Raw genomic sequence first — 19,609 nt, 5'->3', positions numbered from 1 at the left:
TAATGAACAAATCTCTGGAAGTATTAATACCAAAGCGTGTCCACTCGAGGAAAGTGTTATCTAAAAGGTAGGGAGGAAAAACATGGTTATCTGCCACTGGAGCATGGATAGATGTAGTCTGTAAGCCGAAGTAGCGCTTAAACTGGACCCAAACTCTAAGCGTAGCCTTGACAACCACATTCTTAGTATAGCGCGCCGTAGAGGAATGGATAGGAGAGTGCACTAAAGCTTTCAAGGTCACTGGGTGTGTGGATCTCATCTCCATTGCCAACCACGCTGGAAGAAAATCAACCTCATATTGAAGCCAATGCTTAAGAACCCTAATGTTGGAGGCCTTTGTAAGTATTCTTTGCGCATTCTAGGGACCTTATTGTTCCATATGAAGGATGAAATCAAACTATGTAATTTATGGAAAAATGACTGAGGAAGAAAGAGTGGAATGCACTTAAATAAATATGAGAACCTTCGGAGTATATTCATCTTAACCACATTAACACGAGCAGCTACAGATAAATTAAGCTGAGACCACCGTTCAAAGTCACCTTGTATTCGAGTCAACAGGGGAGCAAAATTAGCTTTATAAAGGTCCCCAAATTTATGTGTAACATGACTTCCAAGATAAACCAAACTGTGTAAGGCAACTTTAAAGGGATATCTTTGTGGGGGGAAAGTCTTGGCAGCAGCATTTATAGGAAATATCTCGCTTTTGCTTAAATTTAATTTATATCCACATATTTCGCCAAATGAATTCCACATGGTGAGGACAGCAGGGATTGAAGTGGACAAGTTAGAGACATATAAAAGAAGGTCATCTGCATAAACTTTCAACTGGATACCATATCTGAATATTCCTGTGATAAGGGGCTTGGACCGAAGGGCTATAGAAAGTGGTTCAATGGCAATGGCAAACAACAACAGACTCAAGGGACAACCTTGTCTCGTAGATCGATGTAGATGAAAATATTTAGATTGAACATTGTTTGTCCTAACTGATGCTTGTGGGGCAGAATAAAGCAATTTAATCCATGTGACAAAATTGTCCTTAAAACCAAATCTTCCCAGGACATAAAAGAGGTAGTCGCATTCCACCCTGTGAAACGCCTTTTCGCCATCCAATGCTATCATTGCTTCATGGGTGTTAGAAGAGGAAACATTATAAAGCACGTTGAATAAACGCCTGAGGTTGGAGAAAGAATGTCTATTCCGAATAAATCCTGTTTGGTCCAAAGATATAATAGAGGGTAAGGTGGATTCTAAGTGCAATGGCAGTAATTTAGACAGCAACTTAAAGTCAACATTCAATAAACGAATTGGACGATATGAAGTGCACAACAACGGGTCCTTGCCTTTCTTTAACAGAAGAGAAATTAGAGCTTGATTGAGAGTCTGAGGAAGGTGGCCAGATGCAAATGATTCATTAAACATATCCAATAATAAGGGGGCAAGTTTAGACCAGAACTTTTTGTAGAACTCCCAGATTGAGGCGATGATACTGCGGTATCAAGTTCACGAATACTTATAGGCACCTCCAGCCTTTCTGCAGCCAAATGATCCAGCAAGGGAATGTCTAAATTTTCAAAAAACTTGTCAAAATCAGGAATGCCTAGTTGACCAGATGAATAGAGAGACACATAAAATTCCTTAAACACATCGTTAATTTCACTGGATTCTGTGGTAGTAATCCCGGAATTTGTTTGGATTTGGGGAATCTGATGAGATGTTGAAATCTGAGTAATTGATGTGCTAATAATTTACTGGCTTTATCCCCATGTTCAAAAAATTGAGACCTAGATTGGAGTAGTAGTTCAGTAGTACGGTGCGTCGTCAAAGCCTCAAATTCGGCTTGTAAACGCAGGCGTTCTTTATATAGCTCTGGGGTTTTCCTAGTGGTGTACAACCCATCCAGTTCAGATATACGCCGTGTCAAACAAGTCAGCTTCTCCTTTCTAAGTTTATTCTCATATGCAGTATATGAAATGATCTCACCTCTAATATATGCTTTTAGGCTCTCCCATAGGACTGAGGCCGATACATCAGGTGTTCTGTTAACTTCCAAAAAAAAAGTCAATTCGTTGTGAAATAAAGTTAACAAAGTCCTCATTTAGAAGAAAACGTGTGTTAAGACGCCATGGCGCACGCATAAAAGTAAATTTATTTAAACAAATATCCACAGAGATAGGAACATGGTCCGAAATAACAATGGCATCATATTCACAAGCATGTAGCGATGAGAGTAATCTATCATCAACCAAAAAATAATCGATGCGGGTAAAAGTCTGGGGAACATGAGAGAAAAATTAATATTTCCTTCTAGATGGGTTAAGGAAGCGCCAAGCGTCGGTAACAGCAAATTCTTTCATAAAAGACTGGATTACCTTAGCAGACTTGAAGGGAGGACAGGCCCTATGAGAAAAGCGGTCCAGCAACGGATTAAGCCAACAATTGAAGTCACCACCTAATATCAAGTGGTGAGATGACAGATCAGGAAGATTTTGAAAAAGGCGTTTTAAAAAAACCCCATCATCGTCACAATTAGGAGCGTAAATATTAGCCAATGCCACCCGAATGTTTTGAATCTGGCCAACAACAATAATAAACCTACCATAAGTGTCAGAGAGAGTGCTGAAATGAACAAAGGGCACAAATTTATGCAGTAAAATAGCCACACCCCGTGATTTGCCTTGAAATGAGGAGTGATAAGTCTGACCTATCCATCCCATCCTCAATTTAGGATGATGTTTTAATTTGAGATGAGTCTCTTGCAAGAAGATCACTTGGGCACCAAGATGATGTAGATGGTGCAGTGTTTTACTTCGTTTAATTGGGTTATTAAGCCCATTACAGTTGAAACAAACGAATTTAATAGAACATCCGCTAGACGCCATTGACGCGATGGGCTGGGTCATTGTCAGATAACAGCAATACAAAATAAAAGAGAAAGCCTGATATCAAGATAAAAAAACAAAACTTGACTGATCTGCAACAAATCAAAACAAAAAGAAAAGCAAAAAAAAAATAACGTAGAAATGGAAAAAAATCACTTTACCCCAAAAACACCTACCCTCCCACATAAACTTTAGCAGAAGCATCCCCCTCATTGGATGCGCACAATACACCCCCCTAAAGTAACAAACAACACCTCTTGTAGCTAAAGAGTGCCGAAGTAAAGCCAGACACCAACATTACTTAGGCGTTGGAATTGCAACAAAAATTTAAATCTCTAAGATCAAAGCATAAACATATACGCTATTAATTAAACGTTAATCAAGATTTTTTTTTCTTTTTTATTCCTTCACTCCTTACTACGGAGCCTCTAAGGTGACATGGTAGAAAAGAAAAAAAACTTCCCTCGCAAAACATTTTGCGTTCAGATTGCGAGGGCACGCAAAGATTGCGTGCCCTCGCAAAAAACTTTGCGTGCCCTCGCAAAGATTGCGTTCCCTCGCAAAGATTGCGTTCCCTCGCAAAACAACTTTGCGTTCCCTCGCAAAGTTTGCGTTCCCTCGCAAACTTTGCGAGGGTACGCAAAGTTGTTTTGCGAGGGAACACAAAGTTGTTTTTTTCGCCTGCGATGTCAGATTCGCTGCGCCGTGAACACTTCCGGGTCATCTTCCATGTGAAAAAAAGCGACGAGGATGGAACGTTTGTAAACATGAAACAAAACAGTGGGAAAGCTTTCCCAAAGCAACTAGGATGGAGCATGTATTTTTCCACTGCTTTGTTTACACGTCGCTTTTGTTCACATGGAAGATGACCCGGAAGTGTTTACGGCGCAGCGAAGGTGACATGGTAAGCGGAAAAAACAACTTTGCGTTCGAACGAAAAGATTGCGTTCCCTCGCAATCTTTGCGAGAGAACGCAAAGTTTTTTGCGAGGGCACGCAAAGTTTTTTGCGAGGGCGCGCAATCTTTGCGTTCCCTCGCAATCTTTGTGAGGGAACGCAAAATGTTTTGCGAGGGAACGCAAAGTTTGTTTGTTTTTCTACCATGTCACCTTAGGGGCTCCGTACCTTACCCCCCTTCCCACCCTTTTATTATATAATTCTTCCTTCTTATGAACCATGCGCATAACAGCAAAATAAAGTAAGGAAAGGAAAAAGAAAAGAAGGAAAAGAAAAAAAAAATACAGCATCCCACAATTAAATATTTTACAATAGTATAGCACCTGCAGTGACAACAATCTTGGGCTGAGGTGTTCATCCAGTCGAATAACTGCTGGTCACTAGTGATGTGCTTCTTGGGTCGAATCCCTGAAGCGTGTGCCGAGTAATGTAGATGAGTGGTTCATGAACGGCGTGTCAGTGTGTGTGTTGATGACGTACGTGGTGACGTTTGAAGCCCCACGAAGCAGGTGTACCACGTGACTGATTCAGGAAATGATTCGCTAGGTTTGAGTGTAGTTCGAAATGAAAGCGGCAAAGAAACGCTATGGGTTCCCCTTCACTTTTTCTGTTTTCCGGTCCCTTATTGCGCTACTTTTTTTGCTTTTGGCATTCGATTTGACGAGCTTATTTTTGCGATGGAACCAGCAAGAAAGAGATTTTCCCATGTTTGGGACTGTAGCACTTTGAGCAGATCTCACCTTAGAAGGTAATGCACTGTAATTACGGTACTATTTTAACAGATTCCAATAATAAAATAAAATAAAATGTGACAACACATAAAATTCACATTTTTCTGTTCACAGTTGAAAGTCCCCTTCAGTACTGGGAATCACAGAAATATACGCGTCCAATTCTATACAAACTTGCTATCTCATATCGATGCACCCCTGCTTCATCAGTAACATGTGAAAGAGTTTTTTTTCCAAAGCAGGTGAAATTCTCTGCAAAAACAAACAAACCGCCTGAGTCCAAAAACTTCGGAAAAAATATTGTTTTTAAATAAAAATGAATAAGCACTTTATTTACCTCCTTATTTCACATTTTCACTTGTTGCATAAGCACAAACATAGACAAAGTAACAGAACAATTCATGTTAAAACACTCTTCAAATATATATTCTTTTGTATTTAGAGCATGATTTACACCCCACCATTTTATTGCATGCACCAAGCATGTTATACATTTTTCTGTCCACATGATGGCGTAGTCGAGGAAATGAATCATCTTGAAGCCCCTACGTGTGTGTGAAGCATTTCACTGCAGGGCTTCATTGCTTTACGGGGCTTCATTTTGCCATCACTACTGGTCACTAATAAAAAATAATAAGAAAAATAAAAAGTAAACAAGATTGGGATCAACTTAGACTCACTACTCATTTATAAAACAATAATGACACATTCAAACTGAATAGGAATAATATTATTTAACATTGACAACAAGCCCTGATAGCCATGCCCGCTATATAGAATCGGGAGTCACCCCTTTTTTTAGATTTTCTCTCACAAATCTCAGTGCCAGTGCTGGATCCTCAAATCTGTGGGTCTGGCCACTAGATAAAGTGATGCATAGAGTCGCCGAGTAAAGAAGACCAAATTTGACGTTCGGTCAGGAATGGAGCTCCTTCTTTACCGTGGTGAAAGCGGCTCGTTTTTTAGCCACCGTTGGGGGTAAAGTCCGGGTAGATCGAGATTCTTCTGTCCATGTAGGTTAAAGGAGACGCTTCCCCTGCATGACGGAGGATTTGGTTTGGAACTTGGAACAGAGTTACCCGAACCACGATTGGACGAAAAGGTTCACCATCTCTTGGCCTCGCACGTAGGGCGCGATGAGCCTGATCCAGCACCGGCTTATCCTCAAGTCCAAGTAAATCTTGTAGAAGCTTGGCAACAAACTCAGTGGGTCAAGGACCCTCCACGCCCTCAGGCAGGCCCACAAGATGAACGTTATTCCATCTAGAGCAGCCCTCCAGGTCTTCACATTTCTTTCAAAGAGAATCAACTGTGGCAGTTAGCTTGCTAACGTTAGCCCGAAGATCAGACTCCTCCGCGTCATTCGCGTTAGCCGAGCGTTCAAGGTCAGCGATCGTCTTGCCATATGCAGCAAGCCTGCTCTCAAAGGGCTCCAAGGCTGCCAGGATCTCTCTTTTCACAGGCGCCGAGATAGTAGATTCAAACTTACTGAGGATGTCGGTACGCATTTCGTCCATCATCTCCCGCATGCTCGCAAGCAGGCTAGCATTAGCATCAGGTGAGTCCGGTGGATGCGGCTCAGGTGAAGCTCGGTGCTTTCCGCGGCCTAGTTTAGCCATGTCAACTTTCCCTCGAGTAGCCATCAAAGTGCCCGAAAACAGAAAAAATATCACCAACGTAGGATGCTAAAGTGTTAAGACTGCGTACAAAAAAGAGATTTGTAAAAAAAATGTAGTGATAAAGTGTCAAAAAAGTCACATTCCAACGGAGCCACTGCCAACACGTCTTACCTCTGAATTTTACATGCTGATGGTAGGTTTGCACAAAATGTTGAATATATCTTTTTTGCCCAGTACATGGTTGAGATTGAACAGGTTATTTCTAATGTATCCATAGCATTGCGCAAAGGAAACAAAGGTCAAACATGTCAAAGCCTGAGTGATGATCTGTTGAACAATGAAGAACCTTTGAAAACATTATTGCAATGTGATGAAGGTTATCGTTTCCTTAAACCTATAAGAGGTATCCCTGCTATGGTCTATGTGGTCTATGTACATAGAATATTTTAATCTCAATTTGGCAACTTAATCCTGCCAAGATTCTGCCTGTTAACGAGAGCCACCACATCGTTACAACTTCTGTTTTCGCTGCTTCTGTATTTGGTATTTTGTATCTGATTGTTTTTATTTTTATATAGTCAGGAACCTAGTTGCTGCTAGTGGGCTCGAGCATACCACACTATACGACACTATACTCAATAACTCCTTAAGATCTATTTCTAGTGGGCACTAAGCATCAACACTTGGTGTTACTGCATGCTAATTAGTCAACTTTCTTGACGCCGTCCCCTGTGGTCGGGCGGGGGTGGTTCTGCCCCCCCGTTGTCTGCTCGGTGGCGGTTGCGTCTTGGCCGCTCCCTGGGCCCCCTGTGGGATGCGGTGTTGGGGTGCTTACCCTGGTGCCCGGGGCGGTGCCGTCCCGGCGCGGTCCGCTGCTCCGTGCCCGGCGGCGCGGTTCGGGGTGGGTGGGCCTCCGGTGTGCCCCGTGGTTCCCTCTCCCCTCCCCCTTCCTCCCCCCGTCGCCTCTCCCTCCTCGCCTCCTCCCGCCCATCCTCCTCTGCCTCCCGGTCCCTTTTCCCTTGTCGCCCTCCCTCCTCCTCCCCCCCCCCCCGCCTCCTGCCCTGCAGCCGCCCTTTCGCCTTCTTGTCGTCTTCTCCCCGCTCCCCCCCCCCCCCCTTCCCTGTCTGCCCTGCGGCCCCTCCCCCTCCCTCTCCCTGGGCCTGGGGCTCCCTCCCCGGCCCGGGCGTCGGGCTCCGGGGGCCGGGCGAGGGTTTGGGGCCTGCCCCACTCCGGTATAACTCCTGGCGCCCCGGGCGGGCTCCGGTGGCCGGTGGGCTGTCCGGTAGCCCTGCTGCGCTGGCTGTCCGCCCATTGTGGTGCCGGGTGGATGAGGTGGGGGGCGGGTGGGGGTGGGGGTGCTGGGGGGCGGGCGTGCCACCTACACCCGCCGGGTTGGGTGAGGCCCCGCTGGTCGCTCCTCTTACTCACTTCACTAGCTTGCACTATACACTTTGTAAATATACACATAGGGCACACAACACATTTCTTGGTGGGGTGGGGAAGGGTGGAAACACCGTCTACACCCTTCAACTCCCCTCCAATTTTAATGCACCTCACGTCCAAGGGGAGGGGTGAGTTGGGGCGGGGAGCCATCAGAGGGGATGGACTGCAGTGCCTGGCAGCGCTGTGGTCCCCCCCATTTGTGTCCCTGCCCCACCACTTTGTCCCTCCATTCCCTTTTTTAATGCACCACACATATACATATTCATTTTTTTGGGGGAGATACGGGTGTGTCGGAGTAGGGGAAATTTTTTTCCCTCTGCTCCGACTCACCTGCTCCCAATTTTAATGCACCACACGCACACACTTGTATATACACTGGGTGGGGCCACATTCACGGTGTAAGGGTAGAGCTCGCCAGTCGGCGAGCTGGCGGACTCAGTAACAGGGTTAGGTGTCACTAGTACTCTGGCGTGACGACCGGGGCCTCTCCCCACCGGGCTCGGTGTTCTGGTGTTCCGCCTTCTCCCCTGGTGCTTCCTCCTCTGCATCCCCCCTCCCGCCGCTGTGCAAATCTCGCGCGGCTGGAGGTGGGGTGGGCACATCTTCCCTCTCTGCGCTGCTGCCCGGTGCCGGTTTCCGGGGGGGGGGGGTTCTCGCGGGCGGCCGGGTTCGCGGGGGGGGGGGGCGGCCGTCGGGGGGGGGGGGCGGCTTGTTTGGGGGGGGTGGAGGTATGGGTGGGTGGGGGGTTGGGTGCTGGGGGTCGGGGTGTGTTCGGGGGTTTGGGGGTCGGGGGTGGTGGGGCCTGGGTCGTGGTGGATGGCGGGTTTGGGTGGGGTGCGGGGGGGTCGTGGGGGGATGGGGGCTGGGGACCGGTGGGGCGCTGTGGGGGCCCGCTGGGCCTCGTTCTGCGGCCTTGGGCTCGGGGGTGTGGGCCGGGGCTGGGGCGGGGGTGTTCCGGGTGTCTGGGTCGGCTCGCCGACCGGTGTCCGCTCGGGTGGCTTGGGGGTGGCCTTGGTGCTGCCGCGGCCTGGGGATTCCGGGGGGGGGGGAGTGCTCGCTTTGCTGGACCGCGGTTGACGGCTTCTTTCTTTGGTGGTGGTCCTTATGCATGCCAGATCCGTCGCACCAGCATCTACTGAAACTCAACAGAAGTACCCTCTCCCTCCCACAGCCCCTTGAATCAGTTGGTGCTGGTGTCTGTGGTTCTCACTTTGCTTTATCTATCCTTCCCTCCTTCCTCTCTTTAGTTTTTCCTCTGGTCACTTGAGATCTTAATTTATTAGAAGTATGAGGTTTCTGGGGTTGGCATAAGACTCTGGTTTTGTAACCACGCAGGAGGGGTCTTGTTGGTGCTGGACTTCACCTTGATGGATTGGATGTACTGGCTTCTATGGATCTCACTCTGCCTTATCGATCCTTCCCTCCTTCCTCTCTTTAGTTTTTCCTCTGGGCTCTTGAGATCTCGCTAAATTTGCTGGAATTTAGAGGCTTCCGGGTTGGCGTAAGACTTTGATTTTGTAATCATGGGGAAGGCAGGAAGTGTTTGGTCGGTGCTGGATTTCACTTTGATTTACCTTTCTTTTCTCATTTCTTTTTTTTTTCTGACCTTTTCTCTGGTCTCCTGACCATTTAAACCTCACGACTCTGGCAAGATTCTGAAGTACCTGGTTAAGGCGAAGGGTAATGGGATATTTATAAGGTTTTAGGTGAATGAATGAGTATAAATTTATACGTATTTGCACGCACGCACACGCACGCACGCGCACGCACGCAAACGCACACACGCAAACGCACGCACGCACGCACACATACACACACACACACAAAAAAGAAAAAGAAAAAAAAAAAACAAAAAAACAAAAAAAAAAACAAAAAGAGGTATCCCTGCTTTTTGGCAGCGAGTACGAGACCTAATAGCCTGTGTCCGTCAGCTTGGTGTCCCTACCTGGTTTTGTTCATTTTCTTCGGATGATCTGCGATGGCAAACCCTTCTCTACAGTATTTTGAAACCGAAGGTAGAACACAGACTGTAGAAGACTTGGAATGGACTGACAAATGTGAACTGCTGCGTCACAATCCTGTTGCTGCAGCAAGATATTTTGATTTTCGGTGGCATATCTAGGTGATTACGTCAGGTTCAAATCCAATTGGTAAAATCCTGGATTACTTTCATAGGGTGGAATTTCAACAACGTGGTTCACCTCATACTCATTGCTTTTTTATTTTTTATTTTCAATGCTCCACAGATTGACAAAAACACAGATGAAGAAGTTTGTGAATGTATAGACAAATATGTAACGTGTCAATTACCCTCAGATGATGAGTCACTGTTAGACACAGTCAAATCTGTGCAGGAGCATTCAAAGTGACATACAAAAACGTGTAAAAAGAAAGGCACAGATTCGTTTATCATTATCCCAAGCCAGCATCTCTTAGGCCATTTATTTGTAGGTGCCAAACTGATGAACATGGCAAAACTCAATGCAAGTGTAAGGAAGATAACACAGATAATGTAGCCGAATGTACATGTGAAAATGAAGGTCAGAAACATCCTGCCCCGGCAAAAGAAATTATGGGAAGCAATTAAGACCGCTCTTTCTGATAAAAATGCAAGCTATAACACTGCTGAAGATTTCTTTGAAAGCCCTAGGTATAGATCAAGCAACGTTTGAGGATGCATATCAATGCGTTAGTCGAAATACACACGTTCTAAAAAGGGATGTAAACGAGATTTGGGTAAATCCGTGCAACAAGTCACTGCTAAAATGTTGGAACTCAAACAGTTTGTTATTGATGCATACGCATGCATAGTGTACATTATTTCTTACATTTCAAAGTCTGAAAGAGAAATGGGACTACTGTTAAGTAATGCACAAAGAGAAGCAGCAAAAGAGGGAAATATTTCAGCCAAGGATGCATTGAAAAATCTGGGCAATGTTTATCTGCATAACAGAGAGGTGTGTGCCTAAGAGGCAGTTTACCACTCAACAAATATGTATCTGAAGGAACGCTCAAGGAAAGTTGTATTTGTACCAACAGGTGACAATCAAGTGAAACTGAGTTTGCCTTTAAATGTGTTAAGACAAAAGGCAGCATCACAAAATCTTACCATGGAAGACATGTGGATGACCAGTACTGTTGACCAGTATAAAAATAGACCAAATGACTTTACCTTTAACGGTATGTGTATGACAACATTTTCATCAGAGTATCATGTTTTGAGTAAGAGTGAGAAATCAAAAAAACGGATTAAACTAAACAATGATTGTGGTTTCATCACTAAAAGAACACGCACAAAACCTGCAGTAGTCCGTTACATGTGCTTTTCTGAAACGAAAAATCCAGAATCGTTTTATCAAAGCATGATGCAGTTGTTTCTGCCATATCGGGTAGATGCACAGCTAAAACCTCAAAACTGTGAGTTATTTGAACAAATTTGAAATTGAGGCAAATGATTTGGAATCTGTCCAGAATATGATTAATTCTGATGGGGTTTTAAAAAAACGCCTGGTGTGAACTGTTCCCTGAGCAAGAGCTAGAACGATTAGAATGTGAGGAGGAACGGCAAAACAAAGACCAGATCAGAGAAGAACATGCTGAAAATATTCTGGATTTAGCTGTGGGTAACCGAAAAATAGCACATTTGGAAAAGCGAAATAACATCAAGAGCAGAAGTGACAGCTTGGCTTTAATTCGATCTCTCAACGAGCCACAGCTGTCTGTTTTCTATCAGATTCGACAGTGGTGTTTAGAAAAGGTTGCAAGGAAAAATCCTGATCCATTACATGTATTCATTACAGGTGGCGCCGGGACAGGAAAAAGACACCTAATAAAAGCTATTCAGTATGAAGCAAAAAGATTGTTGTCAACACTCTGCCGCCTTCCTGACAACATTTGTGTTTTGATAACTGCTCCAACAGGAATTGCTGCATACAATTTGCATGCATCAACTACTCATCACATATTTAGCATTGATTGTCGCTTACCGTACACACCATTGGGTGAAGAAAAGCTCACTTCCTTACGCGCCAACTACAGTGGTTTACAGCTGCTCATAATTGATGAAATATCAATGGTTGATCACAAAATGTTATCGTACATTCATGGCAGATTAAGACAAAGTAAACACACTGGTAACATTTACCCATTTGGTAAAGTAAGTGTAATTGCTGTTGGAGATTTTTTCCAACTACCTCCAGTAAAAGGAAAACCTCTGTATGTAGATGATGTAGTTTTAATTTGTGGTTTGATCGATTTAGAGTTGTGGAACTGACAGACATCGTCAGGCAGAAAGACCATGTGTTTGCCGAGGTGCTGAACAGAATAAGAACTCGTTCAAAGGCACCCCAATGTTAAAAACTGACATTGAAGCACTGAAACGTTGTGAAACTGGCGAAGAAAGCGCAGCGTTGCACATATTTCCTACAAACAAGTAAACGAATACGTACATTCAGCAGCTAATCAAAACTTGTCCTGAATATATCGAGATAGGTGCTCAGGATTTTGTACCTAATTAAAAAAAAAAGGGAAACTTTAGTTAAAAAGTCGACATCACACTAACGCTAATGACACGTTTGGCAGAAAAGTTATTGTTGGGAAAAGATGCACGCGTAATGTTATGTAAGAACGTGGACGTTACTGACGGTCTGGTTAATGGTGTATGTGGAACTGTAACACATATTGTTACTTCTCTGAAAAACAGGTTACCTCAAAAAGTGTATGTCAAATTTGATGATGATCAAATTGGTGCACATAGTAGGAAACAATCTGCAGGTTCCAATACATTTGTTTCAATGGGTTCCACTGCTATTGAACCAGAGGATGAACGCGTCACAAAACAAGGTGGTTTGCGCCGACAATTTCCTCTTAAACTTGCCTCGGCTTGCACATTACATAAAGTACATGGAATTACAGTTGACAAAGTTGTAGTGTCCTTCAAAAAGTATTTTCTGCAGGACAGGCATGTGGCTCTAAGTCGTGTTACCAGTTTGTCCGGGTTGGTAATTCAAGATTTTGAAGATAAAGCTCTCTTTTGTAAGAATAACATTAAGGATGCAATAGAGAGTATGCCCAAATTCCTGGTTGAAAACATGACAAAACCCAATGTCAACACACGTACTTTTTCTGTGTTTATGATGAATGTGCAAAATTTGCCTTGTCATGTTGCAGATTTAGTATTGTGCACACAGCATTTGCAGCTTAACTGTATTGCTGTTACAGAAACATCGGTTTCTAATTTCATCGGTTTATAATTTGGGAACTGACCTGAAAAGATGTAATTCACTTGTTGAATTTAAAAAAATGTTTAAAAGCTAAGTTCAATATTATTATTTAAATCAGTCATGAGTTAAGAAAATTGTAGAAATGATTTATTTATTTACTTACTTTTCTTTGATGTATCACTATGAGTGTAATGAGATTTGTATACATGAGTATGTTGATGTATTATTATTGTGTATTTCTATTAATTTTATTTGCATATGCTATATGAGTAGGATTATATATTTTCTTTTATTAAAATGTAATCTATTGTAAATAAGTGATAGGATATGAAGAATAAGGGGTAGGACTGGATAAGTTTTCAATTTCTTCCTACTCCCTTTAACATGTAAATTGACATTTATTGGATGTTTCTTTTATTTTACTTTTAACTTTCTTTGTTATTTGTTTATGTGTTTATATATATATATATGCTTGTCACACATCCCACAACAGAAAAAGGCACACAAAGTGATCATGTGTATGGTTAAAACAACAAATTATGATGTACAATCAATTGTGAAGGAATTTTAGTTTTAGTTTTAGTTTATTCATTTTTTCCTTTCGGACTTATGTTTGTTTGCAAGTAAATGAATGACACAGAAAAATAACTTGCACACTCAGAGCTGGGGGGGGGGGGGGGCGTCGGTGCGTGTGTGTGTCTGGCCTCCTGCGTGGATTGGAGGCTAGGTGGCGGTGAACGACTGTCAAGCTGTTTCTGGGTGGATTCTGTCCCGACTCACTCACTCACTCACTCACTCACTCACTCACTCACTCACTCACTCACTCACTCACTCACTCACTCACTCACTCACTCACTCACTCACTCACTCATACCTTGCTAAACTACACATGGGCCTGTTTACTGCTGTTGTTGTGTGTGTGTGTGTGTGTGTCTCTCTCTCCCCGGCCTCCTGCGTGGAGTGGAGGTTAGGTGGTGATCGACTGTCGAGCTGTTTCTGGATGGATCCTGTACCGACTGACTGGGACAAAATCGAGAGATGGACCACTTCCTCAGATGTGATGCTATGGAGGATTCTACATCGATTGACCGAGCCTGAGGATGAACCATTTTCATGAGGAGTCGACCTGTGACAAATTATTGGATTAAATTGACTGCTGTTTTAACAAACATTGTACCACACCCCATTACGTATTCAATGTTGTTTTCTCAACATCCATTGCAATCATATATGTCTGTAAGGTGGATCCCTCCATCTGTAGTTCCTTTTCAACGTTTCTTGTTTTTCTATCAAATGAGGTTTTGAATTGTTTTCTTTCCTGTTTGGGGGCTATAGATCAGGGGATGTCGCCTATCTTTAACAACTGCAGTCCTATGAAGCCCTTTGAGTCTTTTTTTATGATGAAGTGTACAAATTAATTTGACTTAACTGTTGTACAAATAAATTTGACTTACCTGTTGTACAAATAAATTTGACTTAACTTTACACTTACAACTGATGTAGTATGAACTCACTTAGCATGCATTGACAACAAAAATAAATTTGAACAATTTTGTATATGAGGTTTTGTGGTTTCCCTTGTACGGTTAGACTCTAACCGTTAGAGGTTTAGAGGTTTAGATCAGTTGATTTTACTCATCTTTGTCAACTCAGCGTCAAATTCCTAAAGTCCCTTGAGAGTCTTTTGATTAATGGCTACACAAATACATTTGACTTAATTGTATACTTGTAATTGATGTAGTTGTAACTCATACTTAGCTTTGGTTGGTAACAAATAAAAATGTGGTGAGTTTGAAATGTTTAATTAACACCGCCATTTAAATAGATATCAGTATTTGCAGTTTAAAAATATATAATCAAAACACTTGAAGATTACTCATACCCCAAGGGTCTGTGCTAGGCCCTAAACTATTTATACTGTACATAAATGATATCTGTTGTGTCTCAAAAATATTCAAAAGTGTCTTATTTGCTAATGACACAACTCTCTACTGTTCAGGAGAAAACCTGAAGCAGCTTCTGACTATTGTGGGGTATGAATTAAATACATTCAAAAATTGGTTTGACATGAACAAATTATCATTAAATTTATATAAAGCCAAGTTCATAGATTTTGGCACTAGACAAATCACTCATCAAGTCAAAATTATGGTGAATTCAATTGAAATAGAAAGGGTGTATGAAAATGAATTCCTTGGAGTAGTTATTGATGATAAATTATGTTTGGAAGCCACACATAGAAAATGTCAAAAGGAAAATGTCAAAAATCATAGGGATACTCTATAAAACTAAGGATGTCTTAAACGTGAAATCATTACATACATTATACAGTTCATTATTATTACCATATTTTGCTTGTGTGGAAATCTGGGGAAACGCAAATAAAACAAATGCCAACCCTGTTTTCAAGTTACAAAAAAGAGCCATAAGAATTATTAATCAATTAAAATATACAGATTCAACACATTCACTATTTATTCAATTAAATACAATGGAATTTTATGACTTGGTTGAGTTTAAAATAGAAAAAGTATGTATGTTTGGATAGGTCTGATGCCAGTGAACATTTTGAGTGGTGGAAAGTAAAAGAATATTCATAAATGACTTAGTTATCACACTTACAATGAGTTTACAATTTTTGTAAAAATACCGTAAGTGGGTTATTTTATTTTATTTTTTTATGCCTCAAGGGCTAGGTGGCGCTGTATATATAACTGAATGTTGTCATAGCGATACCTTCAGGCCTTGACTATAAACATACATGTCAAGTTTTGGATTTTTTGGAGCATGTACCCGGGAGTTATTAAGCATATCCTTCATTCACGATTTTGCTTTTAATTTCCATAGAGGCTATCAAAAATAAATAAAAGAGTACGTATTTTTGGATAGGTCTGATGCCAGTGAACATTATGAGTGGTGGAAAGTAAAAGAATATTCATAAATGACTTAGTTATCACACTTAGAATGAGTTTACAATTTTTGTAAAAATATCGTATGTGGGGTATTTTTTTTTATGCCTCAAAGGCTAGGTGGTGCTGCATATATAACTGAATGTTGTCATAGAGATACCTTCAGGCCTCGACGATAAAAATACATGTCAAGTTTGGAATTTTTTGGAGCATGTACCGGGGAGTTATTAAGCATATCCTTTTTCATTGCAAACCGTGTTTACAATTTTTGTAAAAATATCGTAAGTGGGGTATTTTTTTTTTTTATGCCTCAAGGGCTAGGTGGCGCTACATATATAACTGAATGTTGTCATAGAGATACCTTCAGGCCTTTACTATAAACATACATGTCGAGTTTGGGATTTTTTGAAACATGTACCGGGGAGTTATTAAGCATATCCTTTTTTATCTGAAAACACCAAATTTGATGCCCCGCCCTCATCATATAGTATTCCGAAAAGTCAAGTTTATTTTTCCCCTGGCTCAGGTCTTGACATGGTCCAGGTCAAGTTTGAAGAAAATTAGATGAAACATGTAGGAGAAGTGGGCAAAAGTATGCCCCCTGTAAATGTGCAAAAATCGTCAAAAATGGGACATTGAAAAATTTGTAGCTCACTTCCTGTTCATTTTAGCATATGGGTCCAAGAGACTTTTTTTGTAGGTCTTGGGATCCCTCATACACCTAAAAATTTCCGTAGATCTTGCTTAAACGTACAACCGGGGCTGCTTCATTAATTTCTAGGGGGCGCTATTGAGTCATTTTTGTAAAAATAGCACAATCCACGATAAAATATTGCTCATTTTGCCAGGTCAGATTTGTGTGCCAAATTTCATGTGTTTCTGTGCCAGTTTGGCCCCTCAAAATTGTTTTCTTGGCGAACTGCGCTTAGCCACACCCACAGCGATTCGCGAAAACTCACAAACCTCATGTTGTGACATCATGAAGGCCAAAACCCGCATCTGAGCAAATATGAGGTAGGTCCAGTTAACGTGATTGGACAAAAACGGTGAAGAAAAATCATAAGACAAAAGAAATTGCCAGTAGGTGGCACTATCAATAAGATGAAATATAAGTTTGTAGATGTCATAAGGGCTGGACTCTCATCAAATGTGTGGAATTTTGAGAAGATAGGATCATCTGGGTCAAGTTAAAGCAGCTTTTATGGTCAGAAAAAATTATTAGCCTTTGTGGCACTGTATAGGCCACGCCCTTTGGCGAAAAGTTACAATATTTTCGGTGGGGCATGATCAACATCTTAAGGCTTTTCTGACCAATTTTTAACTGGATCTCTTCAACGAGCTTGGCACAACAGATAAAAATGTAAAGTATGACATTTATTGCCTCCACTAGGTGGCGCTATATATATAACTGAATTTTATCATATAGATGTTTTCAGGCCGTGACTATTAAGTTGCATGAGAAGTTTGAGATTTTTTGGAGCTTGTACATGGGAGTTATTAAGCATTTGCTCTTTTTGGACAAATGAAATTTTGAAGGCAATATTTGATGCCCCGCCCCTTGCCATATAGTTTTTTGAAAAGTCAAGATTTTTTTGCCCAGATTTTGTCTCAGGTCTTGAGATGATACATGCCAAGTTTGAAGTCAATTGGATGAAAACTGTTTGCAAACGAGGAAAAAGTATGACCACAGTGAATGTACCAAAATTGGACATTCAAAAATTCATTGCTCACTTCCTGTACATTTTAGCACATGGTCCCAACTTTTTTGTGCGTCTCGGGGTGCTACACGTGCCTGTCAATTTCCGTAGCTCTAGGTCAAACGTGCCGGGATTGGTTTTAATTTTTCTACGCTAGGGGGCGCTATAGAGTCGCGTTGTTATGACGACTTCATAATATCAAATTTTCACCGGGCCTGAAGAGTGTGCAAAGTTTGGTGAGTTTTCGTGAATATTTAGGTCCTCTAAAATGCAATTGCGGAGAATAAAGAATAATAATAATCCGATCGAAAAACAATAGGGACCTCGCAAAGTTCGCTGCTCGGGCCCTAAGAATAATAATAATAATAATAATAATAATAATAATAACGATAATAATACGATTGAAAAACAATAGGGACATCGCAGCGGTAGCTGCTCGGGCCCTAATAATTCAAAGAATACTTTAATGTGTTCTTAAGAGTCTTATAGAAAACATGCTAACAACATTTAAAGCCTAAATTTGTTCAATAAAAAGTGTTTATACACTTACTTTTCCTCTTCCCTAAAAAGTGCTTGCACTGAGGGAAGCCATTTTCTTTTATGATGCAATCAAAGGTAGCAAAGCCCCACCCCTACACATTTGATATCATTGGAAAGCTCTGAATGTCCTCTATAGAGCACAAAAGGAGTTAATTCAACCATATGCACTGGGTAGGAGATATTCGGGTTTAAAAAGGTCCACTACAGAGGACAAATTTGAATTGCTGGTTGTCAGGAGGTTACAGTGTGGGACTATAACCGATAGTAAATGAGGGGTTAGGGGTCAGGGATAAGGGTGGCCATTCGGACACAGCAAAGTGTTCTTCCTCTTAAAAGTCTCCTCTCATAGACGTTGAGTATATAGGAGCACTACAGCATGAAGTCTTCCATCTAGTGGCAAATAATATAATTACAACTCAAAACTGAAATGGTAGCTTTTGGTAATGTTCAGTATTTCGTTCATAAATGTTCATAAATGAATTGAGGTGCCACTCTGGGTTGTAGTTAAGCTGTGTGGAACTCTGACAGTGTGGGAACTTGCTTCAAGAATAGTTTCCTGTTGGTATGCAGAAGTTTCCAGATCTCTCCCAAGAGAGGGTCACACTATTCTCCCTTTGCGTGACATTACAGATGATCATTTCATGTCCAAAAAGTTGTGAGTCGTTCACTCTAGCACACACTATGACTCCAGAATTATGGTTATAGTCTTCAGGCCAACCAAGTTAGTAAGGCATAGTGTCTTTTCTATTTAAGTGCTGCAGAATTGGGTCACACATTGGTTATACATAGCCAGAAGTTTAGATTACACATCTACTCTGATATGTATGCCACTCTACAAACATCATAAATTGATTACATTCTAAATCATCAAATTGCATTTCTACAGTAGTCACAAAAATAAAGTGGATAAAACTCACATCCTCATCAATCTCCAGCTCCAGGCCCATATCTCTAAGTTTGCCTTCAAACTCTTCCCTCCGGAAGATTTTTTGATCTTCCTGGCCACTGAAGGTCTCTCCTGGGGAGTGTAGGTCCACATTGGATAGTGTTGAGGTTTGTGAAGATAATGAGCCTTTCTCAGTAGATGACGGATGCTGGCTACGGCGCAGGCTGCGGGCAACAGCATTTTCTGTCAGCAAATGTGTTGAGTATCGAATGGAACGTCCCCCAGATGATTTCTTCAACGCGTAGGTGAGAACATAGTCCACGTGCCGCTGACCATCTTGAAAGTAGAGGCCGCGTTGACAATGGGCATTTTCCTCTGGGGTTAGAGTCTTGAGCAGCTAACATTTACAACAGACAGACAGGCAGACAGACAGACAATGATTGAGCATCAAGGATATAGGTTTTTATTTCAGGGGACCAGTGTTTTAACTTTTTTTTTTTTTTTGTAAGAGTATTTTTCTTTTGTAGAATGCTCAACAATATGACTGGAGATACTTTAACTGTTGCAGTCTATTTGTTGATGTGCAGTACTTTTTCTTGTAGAGATGCTGCAACCAGAAAGGTCCAGAATGAAAAAAACAAACAAACTCTGCCACAGTTTAGTCACAAATTATTCTACTCAAACAGGAGGAAACAAACTCATTTACCTATGTTTGAGTAAA

The 19,609-nt window shown here is 41.8% G+C and overlaps 1 protein-coding gene across 1 annotated transcript in view; it reads right to left on the bottom strand.

Moving 5' to 3' along the window:
• The window catches only part of ano1b (anoctamin 1, calcium activated chloride channel b), a 97,504-nt gene that overhangs the window by 51,777 nt on the left and 26,118 nt on the right, over positions 1 to 19,609 (bottom strand). Inside the window, exon 2 of the mRNA XM_077515504.1 lies at positions 18,920 to 19,285. Coding sequence (XP_077371630.1) covers positions 18,920 to 19,285 — 366 coding nt within the window. The remainder of the gene's footprint in view (positions 1 to 18,919; positions 19,286 to 19,609) is intronic.

The sequence above is a fragment of the Festucalex cinctus genome, chromosome 3 (genome assembly GCF_051991245.1).
Source record: "Festucalex cinctus isolate MCC-2025b chromosome 3, RoL_Fcin_1.0, whole genome shotgun sequence".
In the NCBI taxonomy this organism is placed as follows: domain Eukaryota; kingdom Metazoa; phylum Chordata; class Actinopteri; order Syngnathiformes; family Syngnathidae; genus Festucalex; species Festucalex cinctus.
This window is presented reverse-complemented; position numbering and strand designations above follow the sequence as displayed.